The following is a 21,367-nucleotide window of genomic DNA, read 5'->3' on the forward strand; positions in this document are numbered from 1 at the left end:
TCTTCCTAACCAGAATGTGGACAAGAAGCCTAGCCAGGAGTCACCTTATGAGCATGTAGCAGCAAGTACAAAAATAAAAACCCAAATACTAAAGATGGTACAATAGAAAGCTATCAAGAGCCTGGGTCCCTAACTATAATTGAAATAATTAGACCAGCTCTGGACAGTCCACCCCCTGGACTTCTTGTTATGAGAAAAACAAACCACAATTTGCTTAATCCAATATGTTGGATTTTTTTTTAATATTTTATTTTCAAGGAATCTCTACACCCATTGTAGGTCTTGAACTCACAATCCTGAGATTCGAGAGTCACATGCTCTTCCAGCTGAGCCAACTAGGGGCACCCCATATAGTGGGATTTTTGTTTCTTGTAGCTGCACATATTTCTGATAGAATGGAATACATCAAGATATATCAGGAATAAAAACTGAATTTTAAAAAAGCACTGAAAATGTCTACTTCATAAGTGTAAAGGTGCTAAAACCAAATCTAAGTTAATAGAAGACAATCAAATTAGGAAGGAAGAATATTTATTATGTAAACATTAAAATCTATACATTCTTAGCTGATGATATATACTTGATTAAAAAGTCTTTTACTTTGGATATATGCATCATTTCCTTCATCGTGGTGTCTCTACTTCTCAGATGTATTAACCCATTCTCCAAAGTAGCTTCAGTAATCAAAACTGTGAAGAGAATACTCATTTCATCATATCTGAGGGAAAAAGTAGTCAAACAAAACACATGAGCACAAATTAAATTGTAAATTCACCATACTACCAGCTTTAATTACTTTAGAATCCAGTCACTTTCCAGAGTCACAAAACTCAAAGGCAGGGCTTGAAAGGTAGACCAAAAAACTTTTTCAAAGTTTCCAAATTGTATTCAAAGTAAACTTTTCATAAAGTTTCTCTGAATTATTGTAATAGATGGAAAGTCATAAAAAACTAAAATTTGAGAAATAAACACTGGTACCTCAACGCATCATTTGGGGTGAAATTATGGATGAACCTCAGAATAACTGTAGCCTTTTGGTACTTGGATACAATTCAAGAAAAATTACTTTAGACTAAATTCTCTTATAATACTACTGTAACAAAGATCTTGGGTACAATACATTATACCCAAACCATGCTTGCTTAATACAGAACTTAGTATGCTAACTTATAGTTTCTAGTTCAGCAATAACTGAATATTTCGCACTGGCCTTCTTTCTGCTTACCCAGTTACACTACCTCATTGTTTTCTTTCTAGAATTCCATCAGCAATTATCCTATTTATCTATTTACTTGTTTACTCTCTACTTTGTCCCACTAGAATATAGGCTTCATAAGAACAGGAATCTTTTCTGTCTTGTTTATTGCTGTTATCAAAGTGCACAAAATATAGTAAGTGTGCTTAATAAATATTCCATTAAAAAGCTCTTGGGCTTTACCATTCAAAAACAACTGTAACTTGATAATATTCAATTATCCTTCAATGACACAAAGGATAAGATTTTAGAACTCACAGGACTGGCAAGTTCAAGCAGCACCTTTCAGTTTTACATACAATGAAACCATTACTTGCTTTATCTATAGAAACCTGTTTTTCCTCTGACATCATCTGAAAGGCGTATTTTAACAAGTTGCTAGAGAACTGAAGACAAAAACATAAAGCTTCCCAACTTTTCACCCAAAAGATAGTCAGCACAAAAAGTTATTAAGATAACAAAATAAACCCAAAGGAGGGAAAAATGGATTATTTGAAAAACAGAAGTTAATGAAATAGCAGGGAGTAAGACTAGAGACAGAAGATCAATCAGGAGGGGCGCCTGAGTTAAGGGTCCGACTTCAGCTCAGGTCATGATCTTGTGGTTTGTGAGTTCAAGCCCTGTGTCAGGCTCTGTGCCAATAGCTCAGAGCCTAGAGCCTGCTTTGGATTCTGTGTCTCCCTCTCTCTCTGCCCCTCCCCAACTCACGCTCTCTCTCTCTCAAAAAATAAACATAAAAAAATTAAAAAAAAAAAAAAAAGATCAGGAGATTACTGCAAGAACCAGCCAGAAGACAGACACTGTTGACTTTAACTTGGGCAGTGTACTAAGGATCGAGAGATGGGTCCAAGATACTATTCAGGAGGCAGGCTGGCATGTAGTGATGAACTGGAGGTGAAGAGTAAGGAAGAGGAAAGAGTTAAGGACGATAAATCCAGGAATGTGTCTGGATCAACTAGGTGAACAGAGGTGCTGATCACTGAAACTAGTCCTCTGTCCTTTGTCTGGGATGGAATTATCTTCCACTCAGCCTCAGAATGAAACACAACACAAGCAAGGAAAAGGCACTCCACTCATGTTCCCTCAGTCCTAATTCAATAAATGTGTCTAATACACATAAATGCATCCTTGATAAAATGATAAACTCGGGTACACATAGTCCATGACATTAAGTCTTAAAGCTGCACATAGTATGTGCTCAGATACACCTGATGAATACTGTTCCTGCTATAGCAATTAACTAGGGGCACATGGTTCTGTAAATGGGAGAGTTAGGAATAATTTTATGTAGATATAAATAGATATTTAGAAGGATATTTAGAAGAGATTTCTGTTACTCATAAAGAAACATCACAGGATCAAAACCTCTGAACACAAACAATTCTTGGGGTGCATGGGTGGCTCAGTTGGTTAAGCGTGCAACTTTGGCTCTGGTCATGATCTAGCAGTTTATGAGTCTGAGCCCCATGTTGGCCTCTGTGCTGACAGCTCAGAGCCTGAAGCCTGCTTCAGATTCTGTGTTTCCCTCTCTCTCTGCCCCTCCCCTGCTCACGCTCTGTTTCTCTCTCTCTTTCTCTCACTCTCTCAAAAATAAATAAATGTTGGAAAAAAAAAAAAAAGACAATTCTTACTTTGAATAAAGTTGTTCCAGTGAGGAGTGCACAGTTTCCAAATAACCAGGCCACACAGAAATTCCATTTTCTAGTAATTCACTGAATAGTCCCTGACAAACCTGAGAAAAAATACATAAAATTCAAATACGAAGGAAGTAAAAGTAGCTAGGATGATTACCCTGTTTTCATGAAACCACTAATCACCTTTTCCAGTGTTTAAAATGGGCATAAATTCTTTTAGTTATGTGATAATAGTGTTCACAATTCATATACTATATACTTACAAGCTGCATACTTCCTCTGGAAATGAAGAAATTAAGCACTGCAAAGCTGAATACTAAATGCAAATATTCTCTGAGAGAAAATTTTATACCAAATACAGGAATTTTTGTCATCATCGTTATCATTCAAAACACTAACAAAACCAAAGCAGATTCTGTTGGAGAAAAAACAGTCCAAAGCGCTGTGCTAACTGTGAACTCATCTGAGAGCAGGGCACTGAGCCCCAGGGTTGTACAACCATGTCAGGCAGAGAGGAAACAAGGGAGAAGTAGTCAGATGAGCATGATGAAAACGGGGACAACAGTGTTCCTGAAGCCAACTAAAGAAAACGTTTCCAGGACACAATGACTGATTTTGGCGGAACGCTGTGCACAAAAGCCTGACTGGAAATACAGAAGTAGTAAGCAGTAACATTACATAATTTACATATTAAACAGTTTTCTTAACAAGCAATGGTGAAGCAAAACAGAGCAAAAACTTTAAACATCCTTAACAATCTGGAGAAGGGTTTCTCCCCCTCTGAATGCTGACGCAGGATACTTAGCAGCATCCCTGGCCTCCACGAGATACCTCTAGCACTCCTCTCCCCACAACTGACAACCAAAGCTGTCTCTAGACAACACCAAATGTCCCTGGTGGGGAGGCTGACCATCGCGGACTGGGGAGTGTGGAGGGAGTGCCTGAGCGACAGTACTGTTTCTCAAACTTCAGCTAGCATTAGAATCCCCTGGAGGGTTTGTCAAACACATGTTGCATCACCAGAGTTTCTGATGCAGCGGCTCTGCGGCGAGGACCAAGAATCTGCCTTTCTAACAAGTTCCGAGGGAAAGACCGTAACTAAGTAGGTGGGTATTAAGGTACTTGATATTTTGGGGATAGGTGAGAATATAAATATTAATAAATCTAAGTAAGAAGTTAACAGAGAAAGGTAAACATAATTGTGGATTTTAACAGGTTAGTGGTTGACAGCAAACAATTTGCTCTTTTGGGGCACCTGGCTGGCTCATTAGGTTGGATGTTCGACTCTTGATTTCGGCTCGGGTCATGATCTCGTGGTTCGTGGCATCAGTCCCCACATCAGGCTCTGTGCTGACAGTGCAGAGCCTGCTTGGGATTCTCTCTCTCCCTCTCTCTCTCTGCCCCTCACCCCCTGCTATATATAAACTTAAAAAATGTTTGCTCTTTTGGAAGGTAGAAGAGAAATGGCTCTAAGCATGATTAGGTGCTGAAGACACGGGATAAGGACAATCCCCACACCATGAGTGAGAACACAAATACACCATGCAGCCAATATGGAGACAATCTCACTGACACAGTGAAATTAAGGATTCATATCCATTTTATCCAGTAATCCCATCTTCATGTATATAACCAGCAAAAAACCCTTGCATAGCCCAGAAACTTCTGTCATACTGCTGAGGGAAAAAAGTTAGAAACAGAGTAAGATATACAACATGCTCCCTTCTGGTAAATTAAAAACACCCACGGGACACAATACTATTATATTCTTACATGTAAACGAAACTAAAACAAAACAAGGCCTGCAATTACAATGACAAATATTTAAGGAGCAGAGTTCTTTTTTGTCCTTCAAGCAAAAAACCCCAAGGAACTTCTACCTACAAGGGTGCTGGGGAGTCCGCCATGACCCCAGGGGGAAAAGTGGAAGTTAAACCATTACCTTCCCTTCCTCTGTGTGCACTACCTGCCCCTCCCCCCAAGACCTCTCCACAGGACCCTGAAGAAAAAAGCTGGGTGAATCTTGCTAGGGTCCTCACTCAGTTGCTAGATGGGTCTGAGTCACCCAGGACCCAGCATCACTGTGAAGGGGGGTCTCAAAAGAAACTAAAACCACCCTCCTGGCTTTTCTCAAGAGTATTTCATTAGGCTAGATAGATTAGAAAACCAAAACCAGATTACAGATCTAGAACTTGTGTTTATATCAATAGGTATCAAAAGTGTTATGTTAAAATTGTAAGTAGGCAAGAAATAACTCACTAGACATCCGTACAAATAGTCGGATTACCAAAACTATGCACACTCCTTTAAAAAATGCAACTATCACTAAGCATGACTTAACAGTAAAATCCACTGACCTGTATGCAGCTTCTTTTATATACTATAGTTCCAATTATCTATAATTAACCATAGAATTTATCCATAGCCATTTAATTAAATTTTTTAAGAAGCCAATGAGGGATGCCTGGGTGGCTCAGTCAGCTGAGTGTCCAATTCTGGATTTCAGTTTAGATCATGATCCCAGGGTCACGGTATCTATCCCCAGGGCTTGGAATTCTCTGTCTCCCACTGCCCCTCTACCCCACTTCCTCTCTCTCTCTCAAATAAAAAAATATTAATTTAAAAAACCAAACCAATCAAAAATGTTAAATGGCAAGCTATCCATTTGTTTGAAATAATGGTAATAATTAAAATCATGACATTAAAACTCATTTAACCCACCTGTCTTAATTCCACTGTTGGGCCTCTTCCCACATCCAAAGCAACCTTAACAGGGGCTAAACAAGGGTGAAGTTTAAGTACCTAAAGCAATTTAAAGAGAGGAGGGGGGGGGGGGGGGAAGGACAGCACACCTTGTTTAAACATAACACAAGCACTAACAAACATAGAGCTTCTTAAACAGTAAAATTTTGTATGAAAACGGAAGCTAGCTGAGGTCAGAAAAAAATCATGTAATGATGTACTTAGCTGGCTATATCCAGGTGCTCATTGACTTCTCCACTTAAATGTTCTGCAGAAATAAGCTCACTTGCTACTCTTCCATTTTCTGACAACTCCATTTTCCCTCAATCAAAATGCCCCTTCCTGGCATCACTGCCTTCCCTACCCAGCCAGAGCCATGTGGCTTATCATTTGGACTCTCTTTTGCCAAAACTTAACCACTTTTCTTATTCATCCATCCACTCAACAAATATTGAACAGCTACTTAGTGCCAGAAACAGATCTACATACTGGGGACAAAACTCCCTGCCCCTCATGGAGGGGATAAACGGATAATAAACAAGTAAATCATATATTTGAAGGTGGTATGGGAGGAGACAGGAAGTGCTGGTGAGTGGTGGATTGGAGAGGCTGTTTGCAATTTTTTTTAGTTTAACTTTATTTTTTTTTTTTGAGAGGGTGCACGCACATGAGTGGAGAAGGGGCAGAGAGAGAGGGAGACAGAATCCCAAGCCGGCTCCACGTCATGAGCACAGAGGCCAACATGGGGCTCAAACTCACGAACTGTGTGACATGGGAGATCACGACCTGAGCCAAAATCAAAGGTCGGGTGCTTAACTGACTGAGCCACCCAGGCACCGCTGCAATTTTAAATAAGGTGGTAAGAGAAGTTCTTCTCTCTGAGGTGACACTGGAGCAGACTTGAGAGGTGCAAGTGGGTCCTGGAGGAGGCGCATCCCAGCCAAATGGAAGCATGACCTGCAGCATGTCCTAGGAACAGCAAGGAGGTCTGTGCTGCTGGAGCAGGCGTGTGAGGTCAAAAGGGAAGGGTTTTGTGAAACACTTGGGAGGCTTTGCCTTTTCATCTGAGTGAGCGGAGGAGTTTAGTGGAATGTTCTGAGCAGCCGGGCAAAGTAACACGTACCTTTTAAAAGGGTCATTCAGTGCCAGAGGGAGGGGATGGTGGTGGCTTAGATCAGAGTGGAAGCAGTTGGTGGTAAGAAATGGTCAGACACAGGATATATTTTGAAGACAGAGTCCGATGGTTTTTGCTGACGGTTTGGATGTGGGATATGAGAGAAAGAACGGATCCCCCTTGTTTGCTATACGTCCTATAAATCCCAGCCCCTGAACAATTCTATAATCCAACTTTAGGGGCCTATCAGGCTAAATGAACACTGCATAATAAATCACTTAGCTCTGCAGCGTGGTAGGACAAATTCAGTTTCCAGTCCCAGTTGAGTACCCAACATGTCCAAATTGATTTGGGGCAGCTCCCTTTTGCATTCAAGGGGGATATGAATACTCTAAATTCTTGCCAATTAAACCGTACTCCTCCCCAGTTTAAGTTAATAATCCTGCCTTCTAATTCCCTAAGAAAATAGAGGGTATGAGGAAAACTTCCTTCAAAGGCTAACCAGCCCTGGTAGCCTATCTATACAATCATTTCTCTCCTCCCTGCTTTTTCAAATAATTCCTTTTCAAGACCAATCCCTCCCACTTGTGTTCTTGATCCTGCCTTGACTCCTCATGTTTCTTCCAAAATCTTGCTCCATTAGTCATTTATTTTCTTTCTTCCTCTCTCTTGATTTTGAGCCCTTAAAAATGTCCTTTATCCAGGCCCATAGCTAGCTCTTATGATCTACTCAATAGCCACTTGGGGTCCGACTAGAAGCAGTAAGGTCAATACCACAAGTCTTACTAGTGTGACATAATCCTACTTAACACTCTGATACAAATGGAAGCCACCGAGGGAAAGGCTCAGGAGCTAAGAATCAGAGATTTCTGTCTACCTGTCTGCCAGGATCAAACAGAAATGCCTCTGGGATTACCCAATAGGAATGCCTTGTTCTATTCTGTGAGAACCTGCTTATTATTCCTGTGGCCAGATTCTAAAAATCTGAAAAACAGTAAAATAACTTGCACTAAAAGAAATGTATTATTCACAGTTTGTGTTAGAAACCAAGTATACTAATAACATGAGTGAAAAAAACATATACTTCTAGTTTCCCAAGTTTATCTCTGAAATATTAAAAGCACCTTTCTATGAAGATTCTTCTTTCTTGTAAAGGAGCTCTCTGTTAGCTGGAAAGAATCGTAGAGATAAGCCAGCATGCCTCGGTCTAGATTTCCACTTACAGATAAAACATAAGGAACCACATTTTTTCGTCCATCTCGGCCCTTCATAGAAAAGTAGAACAAACATAAAGTATCATTTAGCAGAGCTATCTCTTAAAACTATAGACTTAGAGAATCAGAACACAAACTTACAAATTCATTTAAGAAAGTATCTACTCTGGGCCAGGCCTATACTAGTCACTGGACCCACAAAGATGGTTATGACACATTTCCTGCTTTCAGGGAGATTAGGATTTAGATTAGATCATTAAATCTCAATTGACTGTGTATTAGAACTGTCTTGAATTAAAAAAAAATTTTTTTTAATGTTTATTTACTTATTTATTTTTTTTTTTAATTTTTTTTTTAACGTTTTATTTATTTTTGAGACAGGGAGAGATAGAGCATGAACGGGGGAGGGTCAGAGAGAGAGGGAGACACAGAATCTGAAACAGGATCCAGGTTCTGAGCAGTCAGCACAGAGCCCGATGCGGGGCTCGAACTCACGGACAGTGAGATCGTGACCTGAGCCCAAGTCAGACGCTTAACCGACTGAGCCACCCAGGCGCCCCTAATGTTTATTTATTTTTGAGAAACAGAGCACAAGCAGGACAGGGGCAGCAGGCGGGGGGGTGGGACACACAGAATCTGAAGCAGGCTCCAGGCTCTAAGCTGTCAGCACAGAGCCCAATGTGGGGCTCGAAACTGAGCCATCCAGGGGCCTCATAAAACTGCCCTGAATTATAAAATGTAAAGGTTTTGGGGCACCTGGGTGACTCAGTTGGTTGAACATCTGACTTCGGCTGAGGTCATGATCTCACAGTTTGTGAGTTCTAGCCCCAAAGGGGCTTGCTGCTGGCAGCACAGAGCCTGCTTCAGCTCCTCTGTTCTGTTTTTCTCTCAAAAAAACAAAACAAAAACAAAAAACAAACAAACCCCGTTAAAAATAAATAAATGAATAAAATGTAAAGGTTTTGTGTTGGGCCCCACTCCCAGAGGTTCTCAACTACCTGGACAAGAGTGGGACCCCAACATCACTACTTTTCCAGTGTTCCCTACATGAGCGTTATAATACAGATTATAATATCACAATAAAGTTCAGAAAGGCCCTTAGAGAAAAAAACAATTGGTACACTTAGGGATAGGGGTTTGGAGTATAATCTATGTAAATGTAAAGTTCTTATAAGAAGCAAACATCTTTTAAAAACCTGCATTGGAGTTATTACTTTAAGGCTACAATTAAGAATGTAAAATATACCATAATGTATGATATAAATCAGATACTGATAAGAGACCAATTATTTCCTTCCTTTTATTTAAAAAAATTTTTTTTAATGTTTATTTGTTTTTGAGAGACAGAGAGATAGAGCATGAGGAGCGGAGGGACAGAAAGAGAGGAAGACACAGAATCCAAAGCAGGCTCCAGGCTCTGAGCTGTCAGCACAGAGCCCAATGTGGACCCTGAACCAACGAACTGTGAGATCATGACCTGAGCTGAAGTCGGACGCTTAACCAACTGAGCCACCCAGGCACCCTTCTTTCCTTCCTTTTAAGCTCATAAACAACCATCTCAAAATTTTTAAAATGTCAATTCTAAAAATTAAAAAGGTTCTGCATATAAACAGTTCTACCTTCATTCTTTTTTTTACTGTTATCACTGTCATCTGAACATTCATGTAATTCTGATACTTAAAAAATTTGTCAATCCTCAACTTATCCATGATCAAGCATAGTTTTCACTAATACATATATGTACTGACATTTTAAACCCATCTTTATGGCATATGGTACCCTAAAGATTAATGTAAATTTGTTCTCAAAAGGCAGTAAACTTCCTGAAATCTGGGATTCTATTATAACTCTATTAATTGGCATCTTGTACACATTTATAGATATGATACTTAATATAACTCTTGAGGCACTGCAAGCTTCTGTGGTGCCATTTGAATTAAAAAAAAAGACTAAATTGTGTTTAAGTATTAGGAAGGCTTTAATGTTTTCCTTTTTTAATGAAGATTTTATTTTATTTTTTTTTTAATTTTTTTTTCAGTGTTTATTTATTTTTGGGACAGAGAGAGATAGAGCATGAACGGGGGAGGGGCAGAGAGACAGGGAGACACAGAATCGGAAACAGGCTCCAGGCTCTGAGCCATCAGCCCAGAGCCCGACGCGGGGCTCAAACTCACGGACTGCGAGATCGTGACCTGGCTGAAGTCGGACGCTTAACCGACTGCGCCACCCAGGCGCCCCTGAAGATTTTATTTTTATTGTTACTTTTTAAAGTTTATTTATTTTTGAGAGAGAGTGAGGGACAGAGAGCAAGCCGGGGAGGAGCAGAGAAAGAGGGAAACACAGAATCCGAAGCAGGGTCCTGGCTCTGAGCTGTCAGCACAGAGCTCGACAAGGGGCTTGAACTCACAAACTGCCAGATCATGACCTGAGCTGAAGTCAGATGCTCAACCAACTGAGCCACCCAGATGCCCCAAAGATTTTAAGTAATCTCTATACCCAACGTGGGACTTAAACTCACAACCCCGAGATCAAGAGTCACATGCTCTACTGACTGAGCCAACCAGATGCAGCTAATGTTTTCTAATTCTTTGATAACTGGATATGCAAGGATGCCAAGGTATCCAATGGTAACTCTTTTCTTAGCTAGAATATCTGATTTCTTATACCATCCAGAATAAACTTCTTTCTATACTCACTTTGTTCTTCAGACGTTGCTGATCTACTTCACCATTCTCAAAAAAATCCCTCCAAGAATGTATTTAGATGTTAACTGTAAAATTTACTAAAAACAAACACCAAATAGCCCAAGAAGCCTTTCAAAAAAACATACTAAATAGCAGAAATTCTACTTATTATTTTATAACATGTTCAACTAATGATCAGCAATTTTGAGAACCACGGAAATGGAAGAGCAACAATTTAACGGTGAGTATGAAGAATTTTTCATGGAGATAGTAAAAAAATGAACAAAAATTAAGAGACTAATAGCCATAACAAAGAGATTATCTTCAAATTTCTAGTGATAAGACTGGGGCCCTGGCTGGCTCAGTCAGAAGAGCATGCCACCCTTGATCTGAGTTCAAGCCCTGTACTAGGTGTAGCGATTACGTTGAAAAAAAAAAAAAAGACCTAAAAAAATTAAATTCCTAGTCACAAGACCGATTGGTTTTTAACTATGATAATGATTATTTAACTATGACTATGCTAACCAGGTTTCATAAGAGTGCTGAATATCCCCAAATGAAATGTGATGGTGTTGGTGCTATGGGAAAATATTCAACGAGAAGACTCTATTAGTCACCAAATAGCACATTAAAACTCCACCTGTCGCCAATCAGAAAATCTAAACATTCAAATCTGCAACAGTTCAAAAATGGGTCAGCATAGAGGCATTTGGGTGCCTCAGTCGGTTAAGCATCTGCCTCTTGGTTTCAGCTCAGGTCATGATCTCATGGTTTGTGGGTTCAAGCCCCACGTCAGGTTCTGTGCTGACAGTGCAGAGCCTGCTTGGGATTCTTTCTCGCTCCCTCTTTCTCTGCCCCTTCTCCACCCCCACCCCCCTCTCTTTCTCAAAATAAATAAACTTAAAGAAAGGGTCAGCATGGGGGTGCCTGGCTGGCTCAGTCTGTTGAGCATCCCAGTCTTGATTTCTGCTCAGGTCATGATCTCATAGATCAAGCCCCATATAAGGCTCTGTGCTGACAATGCAGAGTCTGCTTGGGATTCTCTTTCTCTCTGCCCCTCCCCTCCTCAAAATAAATAAACTTTAAAAAAATTAAATGAAAGACTGGGTCAGCATATAAGAGGGCTCAGCCACAATTCTATCCATCCATGTGGCTTCTAAAACTTTGTATCCATGGGTACCTTGAAAAATATTATAGGGGCGCCTGGGTGGCGCAGTCGGTTAAGCGTCCGACTTCAGCCAGGTCACGATCTCACGGTCCGTGAGTTCGAGCCCCGCGTCAGGCTCTGGGCTGATGGCTCGGAGCCTGGAGCCTGCTTCCGATTCTGTGTCTCCCTCTCTCTCTGCCCCTCCCCCGTTCATGCTCTGTCTCTCTCTGTCCCAAAAATAAATAAATGTTGAAAAAAAAAAATTAAAAAAAAAAAATTAAAAAAAAAAAAAAAGAAAAATATTATAGACATTTATAAAGAACCCTGTGTGATGGAAAGGCAAGGTTCCTTCTCTAAGAAAACTGTATCACCTATTTAAATTTTGAAAACTTTGTTCCTTTTAGGATGTAAATGAAGCACCTTTCTTCTGTGGCCAGGGCTCAGTTTTTGGTCAGCTGGCTAGTGTATCCAACTGGGAGAGATCCAGGGACCAACTTCTAGCCAGTGTGACTGGTAAAGAAGGGGACACTGAGGCCCAAAGCCAGGCTTTCTAACTAATCCTCCTTCTCTATATTCTCACCAGAGCACCTAGTGATGGGGGTTGTAAAGGGAGCGGGCAACAGCATATCTACAGTCAAGTTCTTTAGTCTTTCTTCCTTGTTCCTTCCCCTGCTTCAAACACTCACCTAGAGTGTCTGATGGGGTGGGAAGAGGGATGTATCAGGGCTGATCTTTGTATAACAATGGTAGGGACTTTGGTTACATACAAGAAATGAAAAATCAATAACTGAAGATACTGGGAGCCAGGTTTCTCACTGTCAGAGAAGAGAATTATAAATTTGGAAAGAGGTGAAGCTAGAATAAACCCTGTGACACTAGACTAGAACTTGAAGAACTGGTGTGCACTCCTAGTTTTTAACAGGTAAATACAGACACAAATATAGAGGTGAGTGTGTAAACATGTATGTACAGAATTGCCTACAAATATTTCTTAGCTGGGTCCACAGAAAGGGCCCAGAAACAATGATACCCACTTGCAAGGAGTACACCTTGTAGCAAAATCTCAGTTTTTAAATACATTTTCCTCTAATAAGAATTAAGGTTCCTTGGAGAAATGGCTGACTCCACAGCTAGGCCAAGAAACAAGATGATCCTGGAACAACTTGTTGCTACAAAAAGTAAGGAAATGCTCAGAGAATGATAGAGGTATGTCAAAAGGACCCTGGCCAAGTCTAGGACAACTTCAGCATCAAAATAAATAATGCTAGTAACAGATTATAACCCACTGAGAGAAACTGGAATGGGTAAGTCCATATTTACAGAAAGGGGGAGAAAACTCTACCCCACAGTATACTGTTGAAAAACAAATCTAATAGAGCAATAATACAATTAATAATTATAACAAATGACACCATTTAGCAACCCTCATAGTAACCACTGATTTACACAAGAAACATCAACGCATGCTCCAACTGGTAGGTCAAAATGTGGTGAGAAACAGGTTACTGACATAGTCTTAAACTGTCTGCCCACAAAAGACATATTAATTGCTCATTAATTACTAAGTACAAATTATTTGTCAACTTCATATTGGAGAAACCTGGTAGCACGATCGCAACCAAGAGATAAAAGTTAACATCCACAGTAAAAAATCTGATTATCATTTGCCTTGTGATATGACACACTGAGAGGGCAGCACCATTTCTGTGGTATTCCTAGCAAAAACACATAAATCATAAGGAAACATGAGAGAAATTCAAATTGAGGGACATTCTACAAAGTAACTACAAAGACATAGACTTCTCAAAAATGTCAAAGTCATGGGGCGTCTGACTGGCTCGGTCAGTAGAGCCTGCGACTCTTAATCTCTTGGCTGTAATTTCAAGCCCACATTGGGTGTAGCAATTATTTAAAAATAAAATCTTTAAAAATAATGTCAAGGTCATCAAAGATAAAAGGAACTGTTCATCTGAAGGAAACTAAAGAGACATGACAACTACATGAAATCCTAGATTGGATATTGGACCTATGAAGGACATCATTAGGACAACACTTGAAGGATTAAGTGGATTGGATGGTAATAATTAGATTATCATTACATTCCAGATTTCGACAGCTGTGTTGTGGTTAAGTAGGTGAGTGTCCTTGCATTTCAGACATATATACTGTAGTATTAAGAGGTCATGGGCCCCCATGTCTACAATTTATTCTCAAATGGTTTCAGAAGCGATCAGTTAGGGGTGCCTAGGTGGCTCGTTGGTTAAGTTGGCTGACTCTTGATTTTGGCTCAGGTCATGATCTCATGGTTTGTTAGTTCCAGCCCCACATCGGGCTCTGTGCTGACAGTGCGGAGCCTGCTTGGGATTCTCTCTCTTTCCCTCCCTCTCTGCCCCTTCCCTGCTTGCATTCTGTCTCTGTCTCAAAATAAATCAATAAACTTAAAAAAAAAAAAAAAAAAAAAAAGATCAGTTAGAGAACCTGGGTAAAAAATATATAGGAGCTTAATATAAAACATACGTGTAATTGAGACTCATTTCCAGGACACATGTTTAAAAGTTCATGGTCTCCTAGATTCCACAGGGTCTCTATTGGCTCCTTTCCCCATGGAAAATTGTAGTAAAGTTTATTTCCTTTTCGTCCCTCTTCGTCCTGACAATCACTGCTGCTGAAGTTAGATGGACTCTTGGCAAACTAGAAAAGAAACTTGTTTTATTAACTTGTTAAAATAAATGTTAAAAAGTAAAGTTGAGGGGCGCCTGGGCGGCTCAATCAGTTAAGCGTCCAACTTCGGCTCAGGTCATCATCCCGCAGTTCATGAGTTCTAACCCTGTGTCCAGCTCTGTGCTGACAGCTCAGAGCCTGCAGTCTGCTTCATATTGTGTCCCTGCCCCTCCCCCACTCATGCTCTGTCTCTCAAAAAAAAAAAAAAAAATTAAAATAAGAAAAGTTGAGGGGCACCTGGGTGGCTCAGTCAGGTAAGTGTCAACTTTTGATTTCAGCTCCGGTCATGATCTCACGGTTCGTGTGGTTTTGAGCCCTGCATTGGGCTCTGCATTGAGAGAGCAGAGCCTGCTTGGGATTCTCTCACACCCCTCTCTGCCCCTTCCCTGTGCTCTCACTCTCTCAAAATAAGTTAAAATACACATTAAAAAAAAAAAAAAGGAAAGCTGCCTGAGACTTTCTATGCAGGAACTGAATGCAATTGGTCAGATTCCAAATAAAAATTATGAAGTTTAGTTAAATGAGTGAATATATTGCTAAAAATACTGTTTTTAGTTTGAAAGAACTACAGAGAAAAACTGTTGGAGCTATCTAACCTTTCTGAGGTCAGTTAGTAAGAGGGGAAGGTGACCATAAACTAAGTGGGGTAAAGAAGAAAGTGTATACTCACCATTCTTATCCTTTGTGGAGAGTGTAATTATTTGTAATTATTCCACTCAGTTTAGTGGGTGTTTGGGGATTTTAAGAATTGGAGAGAGATAAGACAATGGTGAGCCACACATGCTTACTTCAACTGTTTTCCCTTCAGCAGGTACTAAAACTTAATTATAAATTACAGAACCATTTTGACAAATACAGAGTTCATGGAGGCAGGGTACAAAAGTTGAAGCTGTAGGGTGTGCAAGGGTCAAACTCTACAGCAGCCAGGAATGCCAAGTGAGGGACTTGAACTCTATCTCGAATGCAAATGCTTACTCAACAAAAGCTTCTGAGCAAGAGAGACATCAACAGGTATCTTTACCAAAGAAACTTTTTATATGCAACAATGAAAATCATTACAAAGAGGTTTTTACTTGCATTTATCTATTCGTTATAGCTCTTACAAGCATAACGTAGCTACACCAAATAAAATTTTTTATTGTAGAGAAATATTATCTCTGACATACTAAGACACTCTACCTATTAACTATTAAATTAACGGTACCTTTCTCCACCACAGGAGTCGATGACGTAACCAGAAATCAAGCCACTGGCCTGCAGTTCTTGCTGAAGTAAACCAAACCAGTGAAGCCTCAGTCTTCTCACCGATTCTTTGGATATCAGAAATATCAGAGTTACTTACTTGGAAATTATATAATCTATCTGGATCAAAGGGAGAGTGACTGGTTCTTGACTACTTAAATACAAGGCCATGTTATTTGTTATTTTTCTGTACCTTTTAACACCATCAGGTGTCTGCTTAGTATCAGAAACAGGATGAAAACACACTCCAATCTGAGCCAGGCCATAAGGTAGCCTCCTGTTTACCAGATCCAGGCAATTAACATAGTGCTCCAAAGCACCTGTCAAAAGATAAATTCATCATCATATAAATCTATTCCATATACCCAAGTCATAAGGGTCAGTTTATAAACAAGTTAACAATATAATAATGCCAGCAAAGCGGTACAAGTAGCATGGAACTATTAAGGCAGATCTTAATTGATTACCACTTAGTTTTAGGTGGTTTCCCCACAACTTGATTTTCAAATCAATAAGAAAGTTGAAAGCATAGTACAATAAATATCTGTAAACTCTTCAGCTAGATACACCAACTGTCAACATTCTGCCACATGTTTTCTTGTTCACCCCGAAACATTTCAGCATGTGGCTCCTGAAATTATTCTCTATCATTACTGCACCATAAAATTAATCGTGATACCACAATTTCATCTAACACATGGTCAATATTTTATTTTCTCCAGTTGTCACCCAAAATGTCATTTATTGCTGTGGTTCCTGCTCTGCGTTTTTACCAGGTCTCTTTAATCTATTTTAATCTAGAACATGTCCCCTTGCTCCTCCCTCCTTCTCTAACTTTGCTTTTAATGACATTGACTTGACTGGAGTCCAGGACAGTCATACTCAAGATCTGGCTAATTGTTTCATTAATTGGGGTAAATCATTTTTAACAGAACTAAATACTACATAGTTGATATGTAGGTCTTCTTGCATTTTAACAGGAGGAACATAATTTCAAATTATCCCATATTAATGAAACCAAATTTGATTACCTGATCAGGTAGTAATATCCATTCCCCAACAACAGCCTGCTCAACAAACTTCCACCCAACATTTTAGAATCCATTCATGATCCTGCTTGAATCATTATACTGGGGATTGCAAAATCATTAGAAAGTGACTTTTCTGTCTTTCCTTCTACACGTATTTCATAGCTTCTGTAAAAACAATGTTTTTCCATCCCTTTCCCCTACCGGCAGTCTCAACTATTTATTTTTTGATTAACACTATAAATTTCTGGGGCGCCTGGGTGGCTCAGTCGGTTAAGCATCCAACTTCAGCTCAGGTCACGATCTCGTGGTCTGTGAGTTCGAGCCCCGCGTCGGGCTCTGGGCTGATGGCTCGGAGCCTGGAGCCTGCTTCCGATTCTGTGTCTCCCTCTCTCTCTCTGCCCCTCCCCCGTTCATGCTCTGTCTCTGTCTGTCTCAAAAATAAATAAACGTTAAAAAAAAAATTAAAAAAAAAACTATAAATTTCTATTTTTAATGTGTTATAATCTATTACTATTACTAATTAATATTCAGCTGGATTCTCCTTCAAGCCATTATCTGTGTCCTTGTGATATAATTCTACTACTCTTCAGGTAATTCTTTGCTTTCTAGCACCATAAAATGTCTCAAACTCACTTTGTACTTTCCCTGCCCCAGATCTGGGATTAGCCATTTCTCCAAGCACGGGTTCATTTTAAAAATCAAAGTCTGGGTACTAGTTGTGTTTATTGCTATTGTCATTACTTCTAGGTCCTTTCAAAATGAAGAAAGTTAAGAAATGTTTTTCAAAATTATGAGGTCATACTAATATTAATATAATATTGCTGATTCAAATTTAACATTACAAAGTTTATCCTTGCCTTCTTTTATATTTGTATCTTTTATATTATATTTGTATCTCTTTTTTCTTACAGCGAAAATCTTGGTTCCTAATAACCTTAACCTATCCATCTACTTGCTTTATCATCTAACATATATGAAACAGCTTCAGAATTATATTTCCAACATTTCTATCTGGAATAAATCTAAATTCAAGAGTTCTTTGTGGTTCTTTATGCACTGAGATGACATCCCACTAAATGACAGCATTGTGTTCAAATTACTTGAGATTTCCACTTCTGATAATAGCACACTAGCCTGCTGATAAGAAAAGCTGGTAAAGAAATTAAAAAAAAAAATCTGTTTAAAGACTATCAAGGCAGTAAGGACTTGTGGGTCCAAAACATGGAGAGAAGGGTAGAGCAGAGAGGTGAACCCAACAGTTATTGTTGCTTTTCTAACGCTCAAGTAGCAGAGCTGAGAGGCTGAAATGCTGAGAACTTCCTGACAAGTATGGGACTGGAACGTACAAAAATTGTAGTTCCGGGCTCCTGAAGGAGGAGGTGCCAAGGTAAACACTCCAGCCTTTCATGAGGGACATTCAAAGAGCTATAGTGTAGGAGTAAAGATGAAAACACTTAAGACCAGCCTCCAATAAACTCAATCCTGAATTGCATTAAGAAGATATGCTCCCACGATAGCTGCCTGCCGAAAGCAAAAGTAAATCCTCCCAGGAAGAAGAAAACACCACCAATATCTCAATTTATCTCTCCAACTTATACACAAATTACAGAGAATATCAGGAGAAAAGTCCAATGACCAAAAGCCGGAGATACAGACACTCGAAACAGATACATCTCGGTCATTAGACACAGACTTTAAAATGTGATTGTGTTCAAGAAAGCTGATAACAAGATGGAGGAAAAGGTTTAACACGTGTAATTTGTCACAGAAGGACAGAAGAAAGAGACAATTAACAATAACAATATCTGGAAACAAAAACATAAAAGACAATAACAATATCCAGAAACATAATGGCTGAGAATTTTAAAAAGCTATTCATAAGTAGAGGCTACCAAAGTTGTCCAGACGTGAAATAAAGAAAGCAAGGACCTTGGGAATAGAAAGCAGCAAACTGGGTAAGTCTGAGCTAAAAACACCAGTCAATTAAAGGATTCTGCAAATAAGTGGTTTTAAATTTGCTAAAGAAAAGGTCTGATATATCAAAAGATGTTTTGATGAATGGGCATCTAAGCGAGCTAAGTTTCATTTTCTAATAGGGAAGAAAACATTGATTTGTTTTGGACATAGTAACAAGTGGTGATTTAACTCCCCCAGAAAAAAGACATGGAATAATTAAAGTAGCACAACTCAGAACTGTCACAAATACTCACCAGTTTGTTTTATTAGGGAAATCTTTAAAATATGGGTACTAATTTTCAGACAACCATGGACATTGGGTTATTTTAAGTTACTTTATAGTGCCACTTAATTAAAATAGTAAGGATAGCATTTTGCAAAGATGAGAAGCTGTGGCTGCAAGTCTGTCCTGTGAAGAACCATTATTTTTTATTTTATTTTATTTTTTTTCACTTTTTTCAGAATCTCTGCTATCATGTTCTATTTGACTCCAAGGGCAAATTGTGACCTACAAATTTCTGTGTATTCACTCAAGAATTATTTATAAAGCTTGATTAGTACTATTATTTTTTTAACTGACTCAAAAATCACTTAAGGGGCACTTCAAACAACTGTAGACCAGTTTTCTGTAAGAAAAAATTGGGGGAGGGGGGATTTTCATTTTGCTCTAGAAAAATAAGCTTTTGATTAGTCTATTGTGTGTAAAATTAAAGATAACTAAGTATTTACAAACGTTTTGGTAACGTCGAACAAATGACTCACATCATTTAATTTAGGCCCGAATTCTGGAGCTGCTCAATTGAACTCTAGTGTTGTCCAGTCAAATGGACCAGTTTTCTCCATGGTAGGAAGTCAATATACCCAACTACATCAAAAAGATGAGAACCAGACAGATAATTTCCTTCCCACGTGAATACAGGGCCTGTTGCAATTCGCGAAATCTACCAAGACTGCCTTTCCACCCCATCTATTTTGAAGCATGAAATCGTGAAGCATACCGTGAAGAAGGTTCTCCCGTAGTTTCCCAGAAGTTTTTAGTAAGTTGTCAAGAAATGCTACTAGCTGTTCCTTACTCAGCTCTTTGTCTTGCAAGAGTTCGCGTAGAGTTGCTGCTGAAACTAACCTGAAGGTACTGTCCCCGGGCAGCAAAGGGCCTGGCTCATGGTGGAGGGCGTCTACCGGGAAGACCTGCTCCCTTAACACCACCACGGAGGACCACCATTCTGCCGCCAGGTTCTTCCGCAACTCTATGCCCAAGGGGCCAAAGCCGGGGTGGCACCCGCTCAGAAGAGAATGTCGGCTAAGCTGCCGCCTGCTGCCGCTGAAGAAATGCCTTCTCTGACAGATCTCTAGCAATTCCTCGCTCCCCTCACCGGACTCGGGGACTTCGGTCGGCTCGCTCCCCCGGGGCAGCTCCGCTTGCGACCGCAGGGGCACTCCGAAGGAGCTACTCCCTTCCGTCAAAGGCTCAGGCTGCCCCCCATCCACTCGACCTCCAAACCCAGACAATAGGCACCTGCAGACTTTCTGGCAGGCCCTGACTGCAGCACCAGAACGCATCGCCCACGGGAGTTAAACAGCAGTATCCTATTAGCTGGCTGGTCCCGGGAAACGGCCAGAAACGTGAGCCCAGGAGCCAACTGCGCAGGCGCGACGGAAGTGCGCGGACGCCCGGCTGGCCACGCCCACGGAAGCGCGTCCGTGTTTCGGTTGTAGCGGCTGCAGGCCTAGGCCAGTAGCTATGGCCGGCGCAGACCCGGTACCGCTTCTCGCCACAACCAAGTTCGGCCCCTACTTTTTAGCCATCATTAGCACCGATAAAGATCATCCTCGTCTACTTTTCACTATCGTGCTGTACCAAGTGCGCTTTGCTTCTCAAGTGTTTTGCAAATCACATCAAAATACTGTGTTCTCCAAATCGCCATTTAAATACACCTTGTCAATTTCAGGTGTTTGCGTAAATTAACGGTTACCTCTTTTAAAGTCTTAGCCCTTTGTAGATTAGACACAAGCTTTAGTTGCAACTCCTTGTAAATGTTACCGCTACCCCCAAAGAGCTTCTCTGCTCTCTGGGGTTGGGGTTGTGTGACAGGGAAGGGTATGGACCTTTCACATTTTGGGAATGGTTCTCAAAAGGGAGTCCTCGGCCAGCAGTGCCTGCACCCCCTGGGAACACTTTTGGAAAAGGAGCCCTGTGACCTTTTAAACAAATCCTCCAGGTGAATGTGGAGGCACACGGATAATCAGTGGTAGAGGCAAGTTTTCCCACTAGAGGATCCTTCCACGGGTCCATCAAAGCGTAATGTGTGATTACCGGTCTCAAAACCAAACCAGGATTACCTAGCAGGCACTTAAGACTTCACAATTTTCATTTCCACACTTAGAGCCTTTAGAATTGCCCAAATGGTGGAAAGGTGCCTCAGCCCACTGAGGAAAATTGCTTCCCAAAGCCCACAACTCCAATTTCTAAGCCTCCCTTAGAGCAGTTAGGGTAACCTTGTAAGCCTAATTTGGGTTAAGAGACACAAGCAACTGGATTTCACTATACTACACCAAAAGGCAGTTTGTGAAAGGAGGGTACAATGGCTGAGGCAGTTGAATTAACCTAACAATAGTTAAAATTTATC

At 40.2% G+C, this 21,367-nt stretch overlaps 1 protein-coding gene across 6 annotated transcripts; it reads right to left on the reverse strand.

Annotated features, from left to right (window-relative positions):
- Positions 1–514: 514 nt before the first annotated feature.
- POLG2 (DNA polymerase gamma 2, accessory subunit) lies at positions 515–21,120 on the reverse strand. Of its 6 annotated transcripts, none has more exons than XM_047833148.1 (8): positions 19,739–21,112; positions 15,947–16,073; positions 15,716–15,821; positions 14,308–14,481; positions 7,870–8,010; positions 5,611–5,691; positions 2,887–2,987; positions 515–689 (listed from the first exon to the last, which is right to left on the reverse strand). In XM_047833148.1, exons 1-8 carry the CDS (start codon positions 20,298–20,300, stop codon positions 677–679), a joined length of 1,305 nt encoding a protein of 434 aa, XP_047689104.1. In that variant the 5' UTR covers positions 20,301–21,112; the 3' UTR covers positions 515–676. The 6 variants fall into 6 exon arrangements, with proteins under 6 accessions (XP_047689104.1, XP_047689102.1, XP_047689105.1 ...); XM_047833146.1 differs by having other exon boundaries at positions 515–718; positions 19,739–21,109; XM_047833149.1 differs by lacking the exon at positions 14,308–14,481 and having other exon boundaries at positions 515–718; positions 19,739–21,120.
- Positions 21,121–21,367: the final 247 nt, after the last annotated feature.

Source organism: Prionailurus viverrinus, chromosome E1 (assembly GCF_022837055.1).
Source record: "Prionailurus viverrinus isolate Anna chromosome E1, UM_Priviv_1.0, whole genome shotgun sequence".
Lineage (NCBI taxonomy): Eukaryota > Metazoa > Chordata > Mammalia > Carnivora > Felidae > Prionailurus > Prionailurus viverrinus.

Bases quoted from the DNA above. Each gene is read 5' to 3' on its own strand.
- POLG2 (XM_047833146.1), bottom strand. From the start codon at position 20,300: ATGCGTTCTGGTGCTGCAGTCAGGGCCTGCCAGAAAGTCTGCAGGTGC. The intron at 16,074-19,738 runs GTATGCTTCACG...ATCTTTTGACAG, and splicing joins ACGGGAGAACCTTCTTCACG to GTGCTTTGGAGCACTATGTT. The intron at 14,482-15,715 runs GTACCGTTAATT...TTTCTTTTCTAG, and splicing joins GACTCCTGTGGTGGAGAAAG to TTTGCCAAGAGTCCATCTAA.